Source organism: Hylobates moloch, unplaced genomic scaffold (genome assembly GCF_009828535.3).
Source record: "Hylobates moloch isolate HMO894 unplaced genomic scaffold, HMol_V3 SCAFFOLD_2, whole genome shotgun sequence".
NCBI classification, from domain to species: Eukaryota; Metazoa; Chordata; class Mammalia; order Primates; family Hylobatidae; genus Hylobates; species Hylobates moloch.
The window spans coordinates 174,531,405-174,555,562 of NW_026652277.1; the positions used below are offsets into that span (position 1 = coordinate 174,531,405).

A 24,158-nucleotide genomic window follows, 5' to 3' on the forward strand; every position below is an offset into this window, starting at 1 on the left:
GAGACTCAAGAAGGAATTTCACTTGGCAGATCATTTAACCAACACAGGAACCGGCTGCTTTATTTCCTGTTGAAGCACTCACCTGGGCCACAGAGGAGGAGGAGTTAGACGGCCTGGATGGCGCTGCTCCTCCTTTAGGGGAACTTGCTGGGAACATCCCATATTGTTTGGAAGACTCTGTAGTCTCTTTCTGTTCACCCCTCTCTCCATTCACGGTCTTCCGATACAATACAGTCACCACTCCGATGATTCTTGATTCCTTAACTAAATTGTGGAGAGATTTCTAGTAACCTCCAGGATAAAAAATGTCTGAAACTGCCAAGAACAAAGCCTGGCCCCAGGAGAGTTCGTCTAATACTTTTTGAGGCTCTGACCACCTGGTAACTGGGCAGGGGCACTGCACTCCGAAGTCGCAGTTGCAGGATCCAGGAAGCTGATGCAAACCTCTCCCTACATGGTGAGAACCCTTTACCTTCCCGTAAGCTTTAAATATCACTCGCATTCTGCTAGAGCAATTCTGCGTCTCTAGTTGAATCTACTGTTGTTGGTGGGAAACATACCACAAAGCATAATTATCTGAGCGACCTGAGCACTTACTGCGTCTTTCCATGTTGAGAGAGAAAGAGAGTAATTCATTCATTTAAGAAATATTGATTGAGCATACTTGCTGTTTCATCATCTAATGTATTTACCATTCCTCCCAGCTGGGTTTTAGATACCAATGTGATCCATATGCTATTTGCTTACATAATTCTGCTTGATCCATTTATTCAATAAATAGATATTAATCACTTAGGCTATGGGATCAGCTCTGGAAACACGGTGGTGAGGAAGAGATGCTATCCGGCCACTAAGGAGCTAATATTCTGGTGGAGAAAATGTCACTAAGCAAATAACGACATAGACAAATCTATGAATACAGTTGATATGGCTGCTGTGCTGCGAGTTACTACGTGAATGGACGCAGGAAGGCTTGAGCCCAGGTTGGAGAGACAGGAACGTCATCTCTGAGAAAAGGTCACTAACTCTGAAACCCAAAAGGCGGGTCCAGATTCTCTAGGAAAAGAGAAATGTGCAGAGCAGCCCGCACGAAGAATACCCAGTGGCAAAACAAACACAACACGAACAGAACAACCCCCCAGGAGCAAACCCGGAGCCAGAGACAAGCGCAGTGTCATTAAGAAGACCCACAAAGATGTACGTGGCCAGAACTGGCCAGAAAATGGGGTTAGCCCTTGTTTAAAATTTTGAGCTTTATCCTAAGTGCAATGGAGGTCTTGCGGGGTTTTAATTAGAAGAATGTATTTTTCTGATTGTGTCTTTTAGACTGGGTTCCCCAATCCCCAGGTCTCAGACTGGTACAGGTCCGTGGCTTGTTAGGAACCTGGCTGCACAGCAGGAGGTGAGAGGCGGGCAAGTGAGCGTTACCTCTCCAGCCTGAGCTCCACCTCCTGTCAGATCAGCAGCAGCACTAGATTCTCATAGGAGCATTAGACTCTCATAGGAGCTGGAACCCTATTGTGAACTGTGCATGCAGAAATCCAGGTTGCACCCTCCTTATGAGAATCTGATGGCTGATGATCTGAGGTGGAACAGCTTCGTCCCAAACCATTTCCCCTCCCTGCACTCGCCCGTCTTCCATGGAAACATTGTCTTCCATGAAACCGGTCCCCGATGCCAAAAAGGTTGGGGACGGCCGTTTTAGACTGCACAGCAACTGACTCTGATATGGGGAAGAGCCGGAGTGGGATTAGCAGCTAAGAGGCTCCAGCGGCTCTCCAGGAAACAATACGCTGTCGCCTGCACTTAGGCTGTGGGGAGAAGCAGCCCCACGTGAGATCTGGGTGATGGACCATCAGCTGGGTGGGGACTGAATCAATACGGGGGTGATCAGAAATGAGAGATGGGAGATGCTCATCGGAAACCTGCATAGGTAGATGGAAATGCGTCGTTTGTATTCAGATGATTTCTCCAAGTTCATCTCTATCCTGAACTTATCTTCCAAGCTTCAGACTAATATCTGCACTCTCTGGTAGAAACCTTTATTCTAATATTCCCCAGGAAACTCAGTGAACATGTCCACAGTTCAAATCATTGCCCCTGAACCATCCATTAAAACCAACAGTTCCTCCCCCATTTTTCCTTAACCTAGCAAATGTTCATCAACTGAAATGGTCCATTTTCTGCATCAGCTTGACAGGGCTGCATGGTGCCCAAATACTGGTCAGGGTTATTATGAATGTGTCCGTGAGGGTATTCTGGGAGAAGACGAACGTTTAAGTTGGCGAATGGAGTCAAGCAGATGCCCTCTCCAATGTGGGTGGGTCTCACCCAATCAGTGAAAGGACAGAACAGAAAAGCCAACTCCCCCACAAGTGAGAGGGACCCCTTCCCACCTGGCTGCCTTGAGCTGGGGCAGCAATCTTTTTCTGCCTTTGGACTCAACCTGAAACACCAGCTCTTCCTGGGTTTTGAGCCTTCCAGCTCTCAAACTATACCATTGGCTTTCCTGGTTTCAGGCTTTTGGACTCAGACTAGAACTTACACCATGGGCCCTCCTGGGACTTCAGCCTGCCAACTGCACAGATCTTTGGACTTGTCTGCCTCCATAGTTGTATGAACCGATTCCTTACAATAAAATCTGTGTGTGTGTATGTGTGTGTGTGTGTATATATGTGTGTGTGTGTGTATTTGTATGTGTGTATATGTGTGTGTGTGTGTGTATACAGATATAGATATAGATACATATCCTATTGGTTTTGTTTCTCTGGTGAACCCTGACTAATACACCAGCTAAAGAGGAAATAATATTGTCTAGGGAGAAGGTAAAGTTAGAAAAAGACTCATGTAAGCTATAGGATATCCCCACATTGTAAATAAACCATAGTGCAACCCAAGAAATAGAAATGAGAACGGAATTTGACCACAAATCAAGTAGGCTGGAACTGTGGCAGAACGTCCCCTGGGCATGCAGCCACCTGGCTGGAGATGGAGACTACATTTCCCAGCTCCATTCTGCCAAGTGTAGTCATGGGGCTAGGTTCAGATCAATGGTATATGAGGGAATCAATGAACTCCCAAGGAATCTCCATAAAGATGAAGCCACTGTCCTAGACTTCTTCCTTTTCTGTTTTCTGAAGGCTGAAAATCCAGTTTGAAAATGACCCAGTTTAAACTCTGCAAACAAGAACCACACCCTAAAAGATGGTAGAGTGAGAAGATGGAGGGAACCTGGGTTGCTGGATGACCTGGTGGAGCAGAGCTTCCACACCAGCCTGGACTGTTCAGCTCTGGGCCGGATCACAGGAGGGAGGCTAATATCTCTCCTATTTAAGTCCTAACATTCTGAAATCTCTTTGCTACAGTGTTTGGCTTGTACTGAACTGAAACAGACATGGAAACACACATACTGGACCAAGCAACATGGATGGATGGCCATTTCCTCGACTGGGACAGAAGGCACGTCTGCCTGCTCTGCTCACTTCTGTAGCCCCAGAGAACGGGGCAGGATCTGGCACGGGGAGGACTCAGTGACTGTGTGTGGAATGAATGGATAGTGGAAGAAATGCAGACTGGCACTAGAAGGATGGTGGAGAAGTGGGGAAAGAGTCGATAGTTAAATCTCTTTACAAGGATTTGCTGTGCAGAGAAGAGAGTGACTGTAAGGACTGGGGTCTGGGTGGGATTCCTGCCTGTGCCATGCAATGGGCATGTGTGTACGTGGGTGACATAGGAAATGCTGGGGCGTATTTCCACAAAAATATAAAGACTCCAACAAGAGAAAGGACTGCGACACAAAATAGAGTGTCGTAAATTTCCTGGTATGTGTAGCAGGTGAAGTACTTTCTTCATATCACCAGAAGGGAAGAAGAAGAGGATGGGTGGGTATACAGGAAAACCTGTTGGGTCACAGGCAGGAATTTTAGGATGTATCTGAGTGATGACTCTTAAAAAACTTCTGTCTGGTGGGAAGCAAGGTCAGCCTCTGGAGAGAATGCTGGCCAGTGGAAGTCAGGCTGAGGTCAATGGAGAAGGTTGAAAACAGTCATTGTGGAGTGAGAGCAAAGTGAGTATAGAGCTATGGTCAGAATAAAGGAAAGTTCTCAAAGGCTGATGAGGTTGGGTACCATGCATTTTTATAGTAACCATCTGCCCAGTGTGTGTCTTTTCCAGGAACTGTCAGGTATTAGACAGACATGAAGAACAGGAAACACTCGACTTCTTCTGGGGCTGCGATTTTCCCCAGTGATCAAAATTAAAAGACTGAAGGGCAACTTCCATTGAATATTGCAATAGAGTAGTTACTGCCTCTCTGTTGGAGAGGGAAGAAGCTGCTGGCAGGAAGGGCTGGTGGACGAGGTGGCGAACTCATCAGCGGACAGGAGGTTCTGATGGGACAGGCATCTGCACTGTGGCTTTTTAACCAGCCTGGTGGGAGGACGGGAAATGGAGGCAAGAGGATGTGCTCAATGATTTTGTCAATTAGAAGTGATTAAGTTTCCAGGATGACAAAGTTTAGAATGACGGCTAATTTGGAGTAGAGAAAAACATCACTGGAGATGAGGAGGCAGAGGAACGAAGAGGTCAGGTGGTCAGATGTGTTTTTCAGGAGGATGTGGAAGATGCCAAGTAGATAGCAGGCATGGTAGTGATAAGGAAGACTGGCATGGATTCCAGAAACCCCTATGAGTGCACCATAGTAACAGGTGGAGTAGACGACAACTAAGAGGAGAGGAGGGGCGGCATCATCAGATTGCATGAGATTTAAAGAAGCAAATGTTTGTCCAGCTAATAGAAAGGCTGTGGTCAGAAAACTACCTGAAGAGGAAGGATGACTTGGCACTCAGGTCTCAGGGGCAAAGAGAGAGCAAATTGCTTCCACTTGAGAGGATCACAAAGGAAGTGGGTTCTCAGGAGCCATCAGATCCTAGTTAAGGCAAGCAAGAGGAATCTCGACAGAAGAGTCAAAGGTAAAGGCTGATCAGAGAGAGGGATGGCCAGCAGACCAGTGCTTGGGAGGGCAACTGGAGAGACAGGCCTTGAATGTGTGGAAGGAGGTTGTCCCTTGAGTGGTGACCAGGACAAAAAGGGAGGCCAGCTTGGTCGACTTTGCTCTGCTCATCTTGCAGGAAAGCACCCAGCCAGGGACACTCTCCCTTGGGTTGACAAATTATTCAAACGGCTGGGACTCCATCTTTTATCCCTGGGTAACTAGTTGATAAAGACACCCTAGTGTATTTTCCTGACAGGCTGCTGAGGTTAACGAGGTCAGTCCGATACAGCTGGATCTTTATCAATCCATCATTGTTTCTTTTGTAGACACACGTAAGCTGTCATTTTAACCAACTCTTGCTGAGAATGGATTCTTACCAAGAATGGCCATCAAGTCCATGGCTTTGGGACGTGCAGAAGGTATTGCATTCTGGCTTTTCAAACTGGGGCCTCATTCAGCCATCTACAGTCTTCTGATATTTTTACAGTTCACAAAGTCATGGATTGAAATACACAGCTACTCAATAAGGAGACTTGCCTGAGACCAGGGGACTGGAACCACAGTGAGAGCAGAAGAGACGTTTCACATTTATAGGTTCTACTTTCTCTTTATGATTGTCGCACTGTGTGTTCCCAAAGCAGGAATGCCGGGAGGCCTGGAATAGGTCTTCTGAGTCCTGGTTCTGCCACTTGCTAGCCCTGTGACCTTGAGAAGCCCATGGGGACCCCAAGCGCTGTAATTTCTTCATCCAATGAGTGGAAGTAAGTCCCTGACACTGCTTACCTTACAGGTTGCGGCTACGGCTATTCAGAGATGAGTTGTACATGAAATACATCATGATTCCATGTATATACAAGGCACTAAATCATTACTGATATTTTATTGTTCAAGGTGTAACATAAGACAACATAGATATTAACCTTAACAGTTAAAAATATCTTTGACCTAAATTGGGGCTGATGATTTCTGATGCTATAGTTAGATGTTCTTTCATGTTCTCTCATCAAACACACACTTTCACCCTGGTGTGTTTGCTTTTCACCTTTTGCACGTGTGCTTTTCAAAACTATCACTAGGAAGCTGCTGGTGTGATTATATTGGGTTTGTATTGGGTTTGTTAGAAAGTAATTTCTCCATTTTCCTTTTCAACTAGGACTACGTAAAATCACATCATCTGAAGTGTGTGCTAAGAACGTCCCTAAACCCTTGTGTGATACTTCTCCTTCTGAGCCTTGTGCTTGCTAATGCCTGCTTTATAATACCTTCTCCCTGAAAGCTTGGGATCCGTTTAACTCTGCCTCCCTCTCTCTTCCTTGATGCGATTGTTTCCTTCAACTCTTCATCTGCCTTCCTCCCGACAATAAACCTCTCCAATTTCCTTTCTTAGAGGCTTCCACTCCAGGGTTCAAGGACTTTCCCGCAACTGCATGCCTTCTTTTAGAGGAGAAGGAGAAGGAGAAGGGGGCAGGTGGTGCACAGAGCACGATTGGGTCTAATTCTCCAATATATCTGTCCCTTTTGAATTGAGCTAACTTTTCTTTTCTTTTTTTTTTTTGCACCTAAATGATGAAAAAATTTATTCTGCGTCAAAATATCTGGAAAATGAAGCTGCATTTGGGGGACATTATACATGAGGAATGATCCATATATGGTGAGTACAAAACTCAATTATAGAATTATTTCTTAGCTAGTACCAGATACTCCAAATTACAAATGCTTAAGTAAAAGTAAAATATGATTTGCCATATCTAAAGGCTAGAAGTGAAATATGACAGAATTTAAGCCAGCAGATATAAATGCAGCACCTATGTATATATTTTTACAAAATCAAATATTGGGGAAAAAAATCAAATATTGAGAAAAGCTCTGGCCTTAAACACATCTCACCTGAAATCCAACCAGAAAGCCAGTCCATGATTTTAGCCATTTTAATTCATTGTATGAAAAAAAAAAATTATGAATGCTAGGAGAATCCAGTGTCAAAAAGGGCACTTTTTTGGGTAAAACTACAAAAAAAACTTGTTTTCTGAGAACATTAAGGAAAACACTTTAAATCATTTTCAAAATGTCTAATTGATATGATCTTCAGAAAAACATTATCTAGTCCGTATAGAAATTCATCTTGAAATAAGAATGAGGCAGAGTGATTTTTTTAAAGGGTTATATATACAAGTCCTTTAGATCAGTGTAACATGGCTGTGATCATCTTACAACAAAACTCAAAATCAATTCAGAGAGCAGCGTGGCCTTGGAGACCAGCCACACCCAACACAATTGTAGATACTGGGCTTTGCTCTCAAGTTAAGGAGTGAGCAAATGAGTTCCGTATCAAAGGTCATATGTTCTCGCAGTCATTCAAATTACATCCCAAAAACTTTTCTTGTATTCTCTATCTTTTGACTTTTTTTTCAAAGAACTGATTGCACAGTATACAGAAATCCTGCTATACTTTACTACTTTAGGTGGAGTCTAATTTTTTTTTTAGTTTATCAGTGCTTAAAAATCTCCAAAATAGCTTAGTGAGGCTCATGACAGTGCTGGCCACATGGAAATGTAGCCTTTTGTTGCCTTTAAACACTGTCACACCATCTATGACTGTCCCATTGGTCTGAAGTGTACTGGCAAACTAAACAACCTGTAAGACAAGCTAAAGCTTGCTTTTTGCCAATCAGTTTAAAGTCCAGCATCTCTTCACTGATTTGCTTTCTTTAGGTATTGATATCAAAAGCACAAAGCATTTATTATGCATTCAATCATGTCGCTAAACAAAAAACTGAAGTCTCCTGAAGCCATTTAAACCAGCTGCTCCAAAATCTCCTGACACCACTTTGTTAGTACCATCAGAAACTTTCTCAACTATAAATGAAAGAATAAACGGTAGTGCTGCTCTCCAGATATAAGGCACTGCTCCGTATCTTTGAACATTTGATTTGTTTTTAACTAATAACTGTGTCAAAAGCCTCGAAAAACCCTGAAATTAATTTTCCAGCTTTACTGTCACCAGCCAGAAGTAAAATTCTTAATTTGCCTGTTAGCTGATTGCTGTTAAATTTTAAATTTATTTTTTAAAAAACAGTTGGACTTCCATCATTATAAAGTATATAAAATTTCCAAAAAAAGGAACAATTTTGCTTTTCTTTGTATTACTGAATACCTGAGGTAGTTGAGTGAAAATGCATGTTTAATACCCCTGTCAACACCATTCAGCACTTCCCTTAGGTTACTCATGTTAGTGTTAAGTAAAAATAAAACTGAGAACAGTTTTTCTATGCTAATGGCTTAACATTTAAGTTCCTGTGATAATTATTCTGATCCAATTTTAACAATTGGATTTAGGAGCAATCTACTTGATGAATTTAGTGAAAGCATCATTAAGCCAGTTTCTGGCATTATGGGGGAATATTAAGAAGAATTAGAATATTTGTTATACTGTGAGACTACAACAAAGGAAAGTGCAGAGCTCTTCTCTTTCCCTCCCTCCGCCACCCTTTTCTTGTGTGTTTGTTTTAAAGCTGGGTGTCATACATTTCAGAGAGCATAAAGTATACATTCTCACAGAGACAGGAGTTCAAAAGTTGCCTGGTCCTCAGAAACAACTGGCTAGGTAAAAACTTGTGCATGTGATTCTGGATAGGGGGTCAGCGCCCGTCTGTTGGTTAAGCAATCTGTCTTTGGTTTGGCATCTGCCTCTGTGGTGGGCTGTTTCCTGAGCCTTTACTTCTGTTTTGACTGAGGTGGTCCACTTTGCAGAGCCTTCTGTTGTTGGTGCTGCTTTACCTGAGTCAGAATTTCCCGAATTTTTCTCTGGGCAACCTGGCAAGCATAGAAGTGACCAGTTATTTTGACAACCATTTGGTCATTCTCATCAGGTGTCTGGTCACAAGGGACAACAACTTCTGCACTTGACAAATTCTGAAGTTCATTCACCGTTTTGCCTCCTTTTCCAATAACTCTGCCAGCAGCAAAGGATGGCACTCTGATATGAGCTTCGAGTTTCACCTCTTCCTTAGGACTAACAAAGTTTTCTTCTTTAATTTTTCCATAATTCTTCCCTGAGCCTTGAACTGAGCCTCTGGTGGTCCAGTGATAATCACCATCCTCACTTTAGCATCTGGCGCTTCCCCTGGAGCAATCTTAATTGAAGCTCCAGCAAAGCGAGAAAGCTGCTTGATGTGCTGGCCCTGCTTGCGGATGATGGCACTGACCGATAGAGCCGGGATAAACAGATGAACGGTGTCCGTTTCTGATTGCTCAGACTGCGGGGAGGTAGGGAGGAGTCATGGCTGAAGGGGGCTGAGGTGGGAGGTGGCATCCCTGAAGTGGGTGGGAACAGACCCAAGGCATTCAGATTTAATCCAGGAATTCAATGTGCTTGAAGAGTCATAGAAGCAGTATCATTTTCCTAAGACTCCCTGATTTTCTTCACGATCTCTTCCTCAGCTTTGGCACGTGTCTCCACATTGCCTTTAACTGTAATGGTGCGTTCTGGATTATACAGCGTCAATTCCTGCAGTGGAGATATTGTAATTTTAGTGTCTGTGTCTTGCTCAATTTTTTTAAGATTTCTTCCTTCTTTACCAATAAGACGGCCAACAAAGTTATTATGAGCTAAAATCTTCAAGGGGATCTCTTCTGTGAATTTTATATGTTGAGCTTTCTTGTGCGTAATCTCCAGAATAGACTTACAAGCCGCAGAGGTGCCTTCAGGAGTAAAGAGGATAGTAATAGACTTCTCAGCAGCCCCTGCATTTTCTTTATGGTGGACGTCGATTTTTAGACTGGGTCTGTTTGGTGATGTTCCGAATGGTGGCACCTTATTTTCCCATGATGGTTCCAACAAATTGGGTGGGAACCAGCAGGTGCAGAGGCAAATCACGTGGTTTCTGCTTGGACACGGATCCTGGAGACCCCTGCCTTGAGGAGCCCCTCTGCCCAAGCCCCCGGCGACCTCGGGGCTGCAGCGAGGGGCTTTGCTGGGCGGCCATTTCATCAGGGATATATAGGCTACTTTCAAGGTGAAATTCTCTAACTGAAATCCATTCCGTGTGTCTAGAGCTTGTCTAGCGCTTGTCTAGCTCGGTCCTTACTGGAATAGGTTACATTCCACAACTGCAGTTTCCGAGTCAGTGTTCACGTGCTCACAGCTCTCCACCACTCCATACTGGACTAGTAAACCATCCAGCACCTCCCACTGTAAGTGAGGCGGGATATTTCGTATCTGAAGTTTCCGAATCCTTTGCCTTTTTGGGGCCGAGTGCTCAACTTCTATGGGTTTCCCGTGCAGTTCTATTTTACCTGAAAGCGCCTCGATGGCCTTGAGGGCCCAGCTCTCGTCCGGGTAGTCCACAAACGTGTAGCCAGTCTTCACCAGGAAGGGTCCCTACACGGGGATCTTGGCGTCCTTGAAGATACTTTCTAGGTCCGAGGGGGCGGCGTTCTCGCTGAGGTTTCCGATATACAGTTTGTTCGTTGTGAAGAGTGGTTGTTTAAAAAAAATTAATGAGAAAAACGAAAATTAAAACCACCCACGGTGATGGATGGATCCAGCTGGTTTTGTTCCCCTCGTCTTCTCGCCTTTAAAATACACAAACACAGTAAGAACCAAGCACAAGAACGAGGAGAAAAAAATCAGATCCGAGGCTTGTTTTTCCTTGTCTAGATATGTTTTAAAAGAGAAAGAAAAGAAAAAGCCTAGCTACAACCCAAACGCATCCACCAGTCTTGAATTGAGCTAACTTTTCACAGTCATTTTTTAACCATAATGCTCATCTACCAAGCAATACAGTGGAAGTCGTGTTTATCACCTGTTATAATTTTATTACCTGCAGAATGCTTACTTGTGTATGGATGTCAATGGCTACATGTATTGATTAAAACTCCCTTCCCAATTATGTTACTATGGGAACAGCTAGAAACATTTCCAATGTTAATTACCTTTTGTTACACCTGGGTCACATTAGCAGTCACTTTGCATGGGAGGGGTGCTCGCTTTGTTTGGATTGGCATTCTGCCTCCTACACGGGGTTCAATTAACATTAGCTGAGACTATTTTCTAATTTAAAGAACATGCATATTGTCTTCATTATTAAGCCTAGAACATGATTTTCTCCGGTTGCCCCATCAATCGGATAGAGATGCCACGTAGTTTATAATCAAAGCTAAGGCAGCTCAGCAGTGTGTTACATCTAAGAGGCTGACATATAGGAGAGATGTCATTTCCTTCTTAGTCTCCATCATTAAAAAGATCTTTTTTTCTTCTGAAGTCTTTCTCTTGGTTGCTCAACATTTCTTCACAGAAGGAATATGAAGGAAATAAAGTGATACATAGCAGGTGCAATCACAGAAGCAGGATTTTGTTTAGAAGAATGCAAGGCTGCATTGACTGTGATTACAATTCAGAAGAGCTGCAGGTGCCAATGTCCTTTCTGCAATTCATTAACCTTATATGTACCTTTCTACTTTAAGGGATTTTTTCCACTCAAGAAAAATTCAAAAGGAGAATGGAAAAAATTATAGAAATATGAAATGGGACTTACAATGAAATAGAATAATTTGCCTATTTTTCTCAGGTAACATTTTATAAGACAATTTCAATTCTTCCAGCTGTTGTCTTCAGAAGAGCTTAAATATAATTCTGGATATTATTTTCATTTTATAAGAAGATATTGGCTCACACTTCTTGCAGAAAGCTGAGGAGCCAGAACTTGACTTCATATAACAGAGGTGAGAGTTATATCTGGAAAAGAACAATTCTCCCCCCAAATTAGGACAAGTTCAACAATATCCTAAATCACAGTGATTTTAAATACTCCTCATGCTTATAAGAGATTTTAAAATAAAACAGCAATCTGTGAGGTGTTGATAACATGCAGTATGTAGCCAAGGTGACCCAAGGTCAGTGTCTCCTTCTAGATGCATCTGCAGGTTGTTAGCATTCGCCACCCACACACCTGGCCCAACAGGAGCACTGACCAGGCATGCGCGTACTGCTGATGAAATGCAGCCTGGTTTGCTCCAGGGCACATGTTTTCTAAAACACATGTGTAACTGATAGACTTAGCGACTGACTAGGTGTGAAGATAATATAAAAGTTGCATTAGTCATGAGCCAATTTCTCTGATGCACTCACGTTTTAAGTCACTGTGTAACAGCAGGTCTGTGCAATTAACACAAAGGACTGTGACACAGGTGAACACAGCAAGACACTGGGAACACACTTTGATGCCTATCGGCCCCATGTTTCTTGTGCTGGTCCTGTCTGGCCATGTGTTTGGGTTTGAAAGTGTCCAGATTGCCTGGTTCTCCTGGATCTTCACGCAAAAGAAACAAGCACACGATAGTGACCTGGAACACTCCTCGCTGGCATCACATTTTTGCAAAGCCTGTAACTGTCCCGTCTCTGCTCTGGGCTCCAAGGCTCAGCCTTCTGATCTTTCCTGACCTGTCCTTCCCCTAGACTGCCTTCCTCTTTTTCCTTATTACAGTAAAGTTCTGTACATACTGCAGCATATTCCATTTATTGGGAATTGAATATATTTCTTCTATGCCAGGATTTAAAATTAGGATTGTTATTATTGTGGTTTATGCTCTGGTTACAGAATTTCTAAGGTTTGGGTGTTCTATGCCAGCACCATATTTTCACAAAGCCTTGCTCTCTGCAGTGGGTGATTTTGCACAATGCAAACTTCTCAGGTACTTTCTTCTGAGCTCCAGGTCCCCATAGCCAACATCTACTCAACATCTTATTCTGAGATGTTCACCTCAAACATGTCAGAATCAACATGTCAACATGTCAATACCTCTTGCAGGATTTCCTAACTCCACAGATGGTATCCGTCCAATTGTGCAAGCCAAGAGCAAGGCGCCAGCTGGGACGTTTCCCATACCCAATCTATCATCGTGTCCCATTAAATTTTACCAGTAATGTTTCTCGAATGTGTCCGCTTCTCTTTGTCTCTGCTGCCACCTTCATCTTACACCTGGATCACCACAGCAGCCTCCTCCCTGTCCACAGCAGTCTATGAAACACTAATCTGAGCAGATCACCACCCTCCGCACAGACCCTTAAGAAACTAGAAGAAAACTCGCTCGACTTGGTAAAGGCAACATTACAAAAACATCCAGTAAACATCACACTCAGTGGAGAAACTTTAAAATCAGAAGCAAAGACGCCCATTAACATCACAACTGCTTAGCATCGTACTAAAGGTCCTTACAGACAAAAAAGAAGAAAGAAGCAAGAAGGAAAGAGTCAGAAAACAAAATAAATTAGTGGTATAAGATTTGGAAGGAAGATAAAAAACATCCTTATCAGCAGATGACACAATCCTAGACATAGACACTCCAACAGAATAGAAACTATTAAAACTAACGAGAGTTCAGTGATGTTGATGGATTTACAGTGGGCTTAAAAATTAATAGCAATTCTCTTTACCTACTGATACAGACTGAATGTTTGTGTGTCCCCTAACTCTTATGTTGAAATCTAATCCCAAGTGTGACGGTATTTGGAGGGGGGTCTGGGAGGTGATTAGGTCATGAGAACAAAGCCCTCATGAATGGGATTATAAAAGAGACCTTATGAAAGAGACTCTAGAGAGACCCCTCACCCCTTCCACCATGTGAAGACTTGGCAAGAAGGCACTGGCTGTGAACCAGCGAGCAAGTGTCCACCAGACACTGGATCTGCGGGTTCCTCGATGTTGGACTTCCAGCATCCAGAACTGTGAGAAACAAATTTCTGTTGTTTATAAACCACTCTGTTTATCGTTTTTCATTACAGCATCCCAAGTGGACTAACACACCTGCAATAACCAATTACAGTTTTTATTAAACTTACGTGGTGAAATTTTATCAAATATCTCTCTGTACCAATTGAGAGGACCACATGGCTCATGTTGTTATCAACAAGAAAAGATAGGCAACCCAACCCAAAAAACAGGCAAGGAATGAAAACAGTTCACAGCAAGAGAAATGTAAATGACTGGCAAGTATGTGAAGAGTTCCTCAACTCAGTAAATGTAACCAGAAGAAATAAAATGAGGAGATGACACTTCAAGCCATCATATTTATAAAATGTAAAGGCACCATACAACCAAGAGTTGGTGAGCGTGGGAAGATATGGGGCCTCTTGCAGTTCTTCTGGGAGCGTCCCCTGCTGTGACTGCATGGAGAACACTCGAGCAGTCATGAAGATGAAGAACGAGTATCATCTGTGCTCTTTCCATCCCATGCTGCATAGCCTGGAGACCCCAGACCCCTAGCCCTCCACGACTCGATGGGTACCCAGGCAAGGGGATGGCTACTTAGGCAGGCTTTACGCACAGTACCCAGGGGGAAGTAAAGTCCCGTGCCAACTGTCTGTCCAAAATGAAATATCACAGGCACAGCCTGTTACTGTGTATCTTAAAGGATACCTTCATATCTAAGAATATAGAGAGGGTGGAATCGGGAGGAAAAGTAAAATAGTATTAAACAAGAAGAGTCTTACTTTGAACAGTTGTGCTAGAGTTCCTTGAATAGTAGTAACAAAACTCTACATAGGAGGTTTTTGAAAAACATTAAAAGAGTAAATGGTCTTCAGATTCATTGGTGGAAGGGTGACAGCCATTCAAATGGTTAAGTTCAATTTAGGAGTGAATATTACTCAAAATAGAACAAAGTCCAACATCCCTATAATTAGTGTGCAGGAAGAAGAAAAGTACCCAGCAAACTTGAGAGTAAAGGCTGATCAGAGAAGAGAGTTAGCAGAGCAGGCAAAGGAAGAGAAAACCAGCATCTGCTAGATGCCTCCCTTGTGGCAGCACTGGACGGATAACGCTTTGTGCAATGCCGTGGTTGCCGGGAAGGAGGCAGCTCCACTCTCTGTGCAGGTGGATGGCAGCCCTGCAGCCACGCAGCCTGCAGAGCAGAGCCAGGTTAGAGCACAGTTCCATCTCACCCACACGGTTAGGGGGTTCCAACCATGTGGCAGGGAGACTTTCAGGAATAAGTGAAGGTCGGTTTCCAAAGTGTAGCATGATTCTTCGTAAGCAAATATTGTTGATTCATTACAAAGGTAAATAGAAAGAGTTTCAATGGAGCAGTGAGGAACAAAACCAGGTGACTGGGTGGTGGGGAAGTGGCAGAGGAATGAAAATGGCTTATAAATTAAGGATAGTGAATATCTGGGCACATTTAAAGTTATCGATGACAGTAATGGAAGGAGTGCAGAATCAAGGCCAAGGGTCATTATAAAGGAGGAGGTCCAGACAGGTGCACCTGGATCAGATTGGGAGGTGACTAAAAAAGTGACCTAAAGTGTATAAATACATTACCCTAATTATGGTGATCATTATCACTTATCTTCAGAGAGTAATCTTTCTTTCTTTTTCTTTCTTTCTTTCTTTCTTTCTTTCTTTCTTTCTTTCTTTCTTTCTTTCTTTCTTTCTTTTCTTTCTTTCTTTCTTTCTGTCTCTCTCTCTCTCTTTCTTTCTTTCTTTCTCTCTCTCTCTCTGTCTCTCTCGCTCTCTCTCTCTTTCTTTTTTCAGGGTCTTACTTTGTTGCCCAGGCTGAAGTGCAGTGGTGCGATCCTGGCTCCCAGGCTGGTGGCCTTTACCTCCCAGGCTCAAGCAATCCTCCTGCCTCAGCCTCCAGAGTAGCTGGAACTACAGGTGTGCACTACCATGCCCAGATAATTTTTGTATATTTTATAGAGACAGGGTCTCCCTATGTTGCCTAGACTGGTCTTGAACTGCTGGCCTTAAGTATTCCACCTGCCTCAGCCTCCCAAAGTGCTGAGATTACAGGCATGAGCCACCACAACTGGCCTGAGAATACTTCCTTTTGCTAATATTGTACAACCACAGAAAAAAGGAAAATATTCTCTGGTAGAATTAAATCTATATACATACACATTTATTAAAATATTTGTGTTTTTTATTGGATCTAGAAAAAAACTGACTTAATTCAATGTATTTTTGTCACTATGTATTAATTCTGTTGGAAACATAATAGGATTGAGCTTGATGTCAAATAACAGAATGAAATCACTTTTTTTTGCATAAAGGAACATAAAGCCATTTATTGACCGCTGTTCACAAGTATTTACAATAAAGTAAACATTATACAGTTGGATAACATTCTGATTACTGCAAAGTGGTTTTCCTGGCTTTTGAAATCACTTTTAAGAATAGTCAACTTGGATTTGACACAGAAAAATCTCAACTCTCAAAAAGCTAAGCCACACCAAAGAAACTGCTTTATCAGGATATTGAAAACATTTAGGATGTTAAAAATAATTTCAGTGTAAACAAAAACGCTTTCTTCCTTGCAACTTCCATTCCTCTTGCCTTGGAACCCTGGCAAAAGCTAAGAAGTTAGAAGACATTCCAAGACGTTTCACAGGCCCTGAGAAGGTACTTACACACCCACTGAGAGTTCTCGTCACCAGGCAGTGCACACTGCTAAACAGGCCTTTACCAGTAGGCCTTTACCAGTACTATTTACAGTTACAATAAATAACTTTCTCTAAAGTTCTACCACAATGACTTCCTTCTCATACAATTGAACTTGCTCACTTTCAAGTGTAATTACATTTTTGAAATACATACTTCTGAACAAGTCCCCACCATTAATTTTCATGGGCAATACATGATAAAATAAATGCATTGTACCACAAATTGCAACGTATTAAGTTCTGTGGAGTAAGTGAAGCCAGTCATGTAGGCAACTGGGAGAGATATGAAACAGAAGTGACACACTGCTCCGTGTTGATATTCAAAGTAGAGAAACAAGGAAGAGGTGTGAGCCACAAGCTGTGAGCCTGCAGTGGGGTTCCATACTCATTCCCCCAGCCAGGTACTATAGGCTTGTTTTAGCATGCCCCTTATCCGGGTTGTGCCTCAGTTTCCTCCTCCTTAAAACAGCACTGAAGTTCATCTCACCTCTGCTTCCCTCACCGGTTGTCATAAAGATGTAACAAGATAACGGATGTGGGGTGCATGTTAAGCTGGGCACGCATGTAGAAAATCATTACTTTTATTAATGGAGGAATAAGAACAATAGTCCCAGAAGTCAGAAATAAAGACACAACATGTCCTCAAAATATCCTTAAAAATGAACACATGGGCTGAGTGAGGTGGCTCACACCTGTCATCCCGGCACTTTGGGTGGCCGAGGCAGGAGGATTGCTGGAACCCAGGTGTTGGAGGCTAGCCTTGCAACATAGTGACACTCCATCTGTACCAAAATACATACATCAATAAACACATGACCAAAAAGAAGAAACCATTTGATGGCTTCGCTTTATCCTAATCTTAAATCACATTGTTGTTCTTTACATCATCTTTTTTCTTCATAAAAGTCAGAATCTCAAAGGAAATTGGTCAAGATCCTGATGTGCAGATGGGTTAAGAGGATTAGTAAATGTCAAATAACAAAATAAAAAGAAGAAAGGGATGAAATTAAGTCCTGGCACATTCCTCAGTTAGTTGTATTTCCTCTTTCTGGCCCAGACATCTCCTGGATTTATGGATGCGTAAATGTCCCTTCTCGTCACCAGGACAGCTTTAACTACCATCAAGAAGTATTTTTCAAATAAGCATTTCAGTCTCTGTGTCTGAAGGGTTTATTTGACTGATCACAACTGAGAACAAATTAGGGGTTGACAAGGTTCTATTGTGGGCAGAACAACCGTGATTTTCTAAATGGAAGCACATCTTTAAAACTGTAAGAGGGTTTCAGTTTTCATGTACGCCATATTCTATTATCGAACCAGAATCTTCACTCTAAAGTACTCTTCAAAATCCTGATGGAATAATAATCAAATTGATGCAACTTAAGTTTAATCCTGTTTACTTCTTAAATTATCACACAATGTCTTTTTTCCCTATCCTTACAAATCTCATAGTTTACCATTGAAAATATATATATGTATGTCAATTAAAAAAAATACAGTGAAATCCCTGAACATCTGAAAGATTCCATTCAGTTTTGCTGTTCTTATTAAAACTTATTTCAAGTCTGGAGTATTCAAAGTAACACTTGAGTCTTAATCTCTACAGCTGCTTTAGCCTTTAGTCAGTTAGACCTGACAGATCATCCTCAAACACTGCTCTCAGCACCCTGGTGTCCTCCCAGCACAATGTACTTTGTTCTGTACTCTTCAGTATATTTTTCGCAAAATGATATGTATAGATGCATGCACGAGTGCATGTATGTGTGTGTATGTGTGTGTATGTGTATAGTGTTTGTGGGATATATGTGTATGGGATGTGTTGTGTGAGTGTGTATGTGTGTGTGTGGTGTGTATGTGTGGTGTGTATGTGTGTTTGCATTGTGTGTCTGTGTGTGTGTCTATGTCATCAAATACTATCTCTTTTGATTACATCCTGGAGGTGCATGTGTTATGCATCCTTCTTCTCTTCCAGGAAGAGGAACTAGGCATGTATTTCCCTATTCTTCCCACTAAGTACAACTGGAAACCCTGGACGCTTCACGGAAGATGACTGTGACAGGTGGAGAGAAGAAGGCAGGATGGCTCAGTGCCTCAGGACTTGAGGAACGACATGGTGGAGAATTCCCTGGGTTTTCCTTTGCCTCATGTGTACTAGACCTGGAGCCAAATAAATCAGCAACCCAGGAATTCCAGCAGGCACAGACAAAATAAAATCCCAACAAAAGCGTCTAGCCACAGGACCAGGGAAGGGGCAGAAAACTCTTAGACGATAACTGCTCTACTTTAGCCAAACGACACAGAAAACCTTGGCCCACCTTCACCCATGCCAGTAAAGGCTGTGTAGGTGGCCTAGAATTCCACCCTCGTTAGTCTGTAAGGAGGTGCCCCGACATCCCCCCAGGGGTGGTGTCCGCTGATGGTGGTGGACAGTGAGGACTCTGACCACTGCCCAGGGGTAACAAGGCCATAACTCTTCTTGGGATTAGTGGAGGCCACACAGGGAGCTGGAGCCTCCACCCCCACCAAGCAGGAATAGCCCCACAACTTCCTTCATTGCAGTAATGAGGTGGTGACCCCACTTCCTAGGTTGGAGTCACGTGAGACTCAGTCTGTTAAAATAGAAAGCTTATATAAGATCCAGAGTCTCATAACATAGTGCCCCAAAAGTCTAGGTTTCAATTTAAAAAAAAAAAAATCACTAATTACACAAAGAACCAGGAAGATCGCAAACAAAATAAAAAGATGCCAAACCAAGATGACAGAATGTTAGATTTATCTGACAAAGATTTCAAAGCAGCCATGATAAAAACGCTTCAACAAGCAATCACAAACCAGCCTAAAACCAATGGAGAAACAGAGCCTTAGCTAAGGAATGGGAGATATAAAGAAGAACCAAATGGAAGTTTTAGATATGAAAAATACAAAAACAAAATGAAAAGTTTACAAACTGGGCTTAATAGCTGAGTGGAGGGAACAGAGGAAAGAAACAGTGAAATGAAGGATGAAACAACAGATGCTCTCACCTCAAAACCCAGAGAAATAACAGCAGCATAAACCCAAAGCAAGCATAAGAAAGAACATAAATAAATGAAAGGAAATGAAGAAAGAAAGACAGAGATAGAGCAGAAATCCATGAAACTGAAAACAAAAACAACAGAAAAAACCCATTAAACAATGAGCTGATTAAAAAAAAAACACGACCAATAAAACTGACAAATCTCTTGCCAGACTGATAGAGAGAGAGAGAGAGAGAAGACACACAAGTTCACAAATTACCAGTATCAGGAATGAAACAGAGAATCACTACAGATCCTGCAGACTTGGCAAGGATAATAAGGGCGCACGATGAACGCCTCTACACACAGATTTCATGAATCAGACAGAATGCGCGTAGGGATGCCCACCCTGCGGGTGCAGCCTGCTCAGGAGTGGCTGGGCCTAGGTAAGAGGTCCACACGGGTTTCAGAAAGAGGCTCAGGGTTACCGGGGGAGGAAATTCTGGCATCCCAGGTACCCGGAGAATGTTTTTGGAGGGAAGGGTGCGAACTGTGGACAGGCACATGACCTGACCTTCACAGACTCACATCCTGTGGTGAGGGCAAGGCCAGCAGCAGGCAGAAGAAGCTCTCAAATGCTCAGGGTCAGGGCAGGGGCCCCTCTGGTCCAGCCCTAAACACTGCTGCGTACAGATGGTTTTTTTCTTGCCATTGCCAATGAGATAACACTCATTAAAACAGAGGACGACTAAGGATCTGGAGTCAAGAGTTAGCAGCCTTCAGGAAGGCTTAGCAGGCTTTGCAGCTATTCCTTTCACTATCTAACAAGTATCTGTGAGGGTTCTTGCTATAACTCAGCAGCTGGGCCAAGCATGCAGTGTGGGGTTAGGAAGAGATGCATGGACGCGCTGTGGCAGCCTGGGGAGGGTGTCGTGCACCTGCGGAAGTAGTGTGAGCCTCTCACACCACAGTGAGGTCACAGTTCCCCTGCACTATCTCTTGATGTGTGATGTCCCACCGAGGCCCACAGGTGGGCTGTGTCCCTCGATGTCTGGAACATACACTGAGGTCACAGGGTTCTGCCTTCCCGGCGCCTCCTTCTAGATATTGCCACATGGTCAGTGGATAAGCAGACAGCACCTGAGTAGCTGCTGAAACACAGCGTCTCTCCCGAGCTTTCTCTTCCTTAGTGCTACCTGCTCAACGCTGCCTGTGCCTCATGTCTCGCTCCTCTCTCTCCTGAGTGGGGAGCACAGGGAGAGCACTCTCTGAAGCTCTGGGTTCCTGACAGCCTCGTTAGAAATGAAGCCAAAAAGCGCAGGCACAGATCAGGAGAAAAGGGTTATGTGACCCCTGGAAATGACACGTCTGTCCGTGGAGGTGGCGTCCTTCCCCATGCCCCTTCCCAAGGTCAGTTTCTGACGAGTTTCCATCACCTCCTCTGCCGGGCCACCTGTGCCTTCCCACCACAGAGCTCTGCCCCACGCCCCAGAACACAACTCACTTTCTCTCTTTTCAGGGCGGGGGAAACCCATCTCCGGGGTGACCCACAGCCACTTGGATCTCTGTGTATCAGAAGACCGGCGCCAGGCCCACAGCCGGGTTTTCACACCTGAGGAAGTGGAAGGGGTTTTTGTTTTGTTTTGTTTTAACGAAGTCATGCTTGATTAAATAAAATGAGAGAAAAGTAAATTTAAGGAATTGTGAGGGAGAAGAAAGAGCAGATTGTTATGAACAGTTGGCGGGATATCTGTGCAGATAGACAGTGCACAAAAATTATAGGACACAGCTACTGATTTTTTCTCTGTTCTCTTTTTAAAGGACCAGTGCGTAGATATCTGGGTCACAGCCCTGGGGAGAAATACAAAAATATTCACGCATGATATGGAGGGAAAATAAAGAATAGAAATATCCAGGAGTGGCTGAAAACACACGAAGAACAAACACAGATGCACGATTTATGTGTCCTGGAAGCAAAACCATTCCTTGCCTAATGCAGCCATTTATTCAGTTTTATTATTCTAGCAAGTAACAAACACAAAACTGAGCTTTGTGAAATATCCGGAGGGAAGCAGAGGAGGAAAGTGCTGCCTGTGATGTCCTGGGGTCAGCGCTGGCCAAGTTATCTGCAGAGGCGACCGGGGTCATGGTGTGAAGTTCCATCGTGGAGGAGGCTGACAGGCTTGTTAGTGTGCCCCTCACAGCCAGCGGTCACCACACCCTGTCACCCATGTTAACCTATCGCCGCCACAATCACCCAGTTCCAAGTCCCAGTGCTTCACACCTCAGCTTTCACAATGGCCTCCCTGATCCCACCTTTCCCTTTGGGTTTATGCCAAGAGCCCTGTTGGGTTAGGCTTCCCCACACGCTGTTCCAACCATGTCCGTCTCCCGGCCAGCCACCAGTGATGAATTATTCCTTCCTGTGACTTCGAGCCTAATCCCAGCCCACAGGGTATCAGGCAGGGTTACCCCCAGCACACCGCGGGGATGGGAAGAGGTGCAGACAAGTGTTCTTTCTGTGCTGCTGGTTTGAAACACGGAACACATTCCCACACAGAGACAACAGCTTGAATTGTGCTTGGGTTCTCATGAGAAACACAGAAAAGGCATTTGACTCAGAGCTGAGCCCTGGTGCTCTTGTTTTGGGTCCTGGGGAGAGACAGCTGTGAGATGGAGGCAGTACGAGGTGAAAGAAAATAGTTATTTACTGGTTCCTTATGGCTGAATTGTGTACCCTCAAAAAGATGTGTTGATGTCCTAACCTCTGGAACTGTGAATGTGATGTGACCTTATCTGGAAATAGGGTATATGCCAATATCAGGAAATTAAGACAAGGTCATTGGGGTGAGCCCTAACTGTGCCCAACCAGTGTCCCTAAAGGAGGAGAGACAGAGATGCACAGAGGGAAGACGGCCACCTGGAGACAGAAGCAGAGGCAGGGCGATGCGTCCACAAGCCAAGGAGCACGTGAACAGCCTGAAGCTCCAGAAGCAAAGAGAAGGGCCTGGAACAGGCTGTCCCTCCCTGCCTCAGCAGGAGCCCACCCTGCCACACCTCCAACTCGGACTTCCAGCCTCTGGATGGGAGAGAACAGAGTCTTGCTTGACCACGCAGTTTGTGGAACTTTGTTTACTGCAGCCCCGGGAAACCAATACCAGGTCCCAGGCAAATTTTTGTCAGAAATGCAAGTTGGCTTTGGCAGCCTGTGCTGGGCCTGTATTCTGGTCTGTTCTCTCTGCTGCAGGCCAGGCCTCAGGCTGTACTGGGCACCCTCCCTTCCCTTCTGGCCTGTGCTCCTTCTTCAGCTCACCCTGAGGAAACTCCTTCTCCAAACACCAACCCACCCAAAGCAGGGGGCTGAGGAGCAAGCCTCACCAAAGCCTTCTGCCTCGCCAAAGCCTTCTGCCTCGCCAAAGCCTTCTGCCTTGCAGATGTGAGAAAGGAAAGGCAGTGGAGGGTGGGCAGGCGGAGCACTGGAAGGCCCCAGAGACTGCAGAGCACCCCTCCAGGCAGCCCAAGGTGGGAAGCAAGCCCGGCACAGCCCCTCCTCGTGGCTTCCCTCCAACTTGGCTGGGTCAGTTAGTGGCTCCACTGCAGAAGGAGCTGCATCTTCAACCGCAGTGCCCGTGGGAGGCATGGACGGTAGCTGCCACCATAGAACCCGGGCCTTCTCCCTGCATGGGGCATCTGAATTAGTCTGACCAGGCTTCCTGCCAGCTGCCTCTTAAAAAGGAGTAAACTTATCCAGGAGACAAAATTGTGGGGATAGCCAAAAAATGCTGGGTGAGAAGAGGAATGAGAGACAGCTTATCCTAGCAAATACTAAATTACAATATTAATAATAGCACAAAAAGGCAAATTAATGGAACAGAAAAATCCAACAACAGATGCAAGCACAGCTGTGCATCACTTAACGATGGGGATACATTCTGAGAAAGGCATCATTAGGTGATTTTGTTGTTGTGAGAACATGACAGAGTGCCCTGGCACACACCTAGGCTGTCTGGTGTAGCCCATGGCTCCTAGGCCGGAGCCTTCACACACACGGCTGCGCTGAACACTGCAGGCAGCTGCAGCACCCTGGTCGTGTATCCAAACATAGAAAAGCTGGGCCAGGCGTGGTGGCTCACGCCTGTAATCCCAGCACTTTGGGAGGCCGAGGCAGGCGGATCATCTGAGGTCAGGAGTTCAAGACCAGCCCAGGCAACATGGTGAAAGCCCATCTCTACTAAAAATACAAAAATTAGCTGGGCATGGTGACGCATGCCTGTAATTCCAGCTACTCGGGAGGCTGAGGCAAAAGAATCGCTTGAGCCCTGGAGGTGGAGGTTGCAGTGAGCCGAGATTGCACCACTGCACTACAGCCTGGCTAACAGAGCGAGACTCCATCAAAAAGAAAAGAAAAGAAAAGAAAAGAAAAGAAAAGAAAAGGAAAAGAAAAAAAGAAAGAAAAGAAAGAAAGAAAGAAAGAAAGAAAGAAAAGAAAGAAAGAAAGAAAGAAAAAGAAAAGCTGTAAGTTCTCACCTCAAGTCATTGTAAGGTTTTGGAAACAGACTTGAAGCAAAATGACATATAACTAAACCAGTTTTATCACAAGTTAATTGATGTCAACAAGAGTTAAATTCCTGCAGTATATTTCAAGTCACAAAACCATCACCAAGCCTCTAAATAAAGACCAAACCGCTTCTAATATTGAACATGGAAATAAATGTAAGCTATGCAGACATTT

The 24,158-nt window shown here is 44.0% G+C and overlaps 2 protein-coding genes across 4 annotated transcripts in view; both read right to left on the reverse strand.

The window, feature by feature from the left end:
- RPS6KA2 (ribosomal protein S6 kinase A2) overlaps positions 1–24,158 on the reverse strand; it is a 456,813-nt gene that overhangs the window by 286,616 nt on the left and 146,039 nt on the right. The window lies entirely within an intron of this gene.
- LOC116474450 (insulin-like growth factor 2 mRNA-binding protein 3) lies at positions 8,394–23,066 on the reverse strand. The gene is given in 10 exon segments (XM_032162907.3): positions 8,394–9,039; positions 9,042–9,255; positions 9,257–9,287; positions 9,289–9,767; positions 9,769–9,993; positions 9,996–10,034; positions 10,037–10,096; positions 10,098–10,489; positions 13,603–13,716; positions 22,805–23,066. Coding segments are annotated over 10 exon segments (2,148 nt in total). The 3' UTR covers positions 8,394–8,707.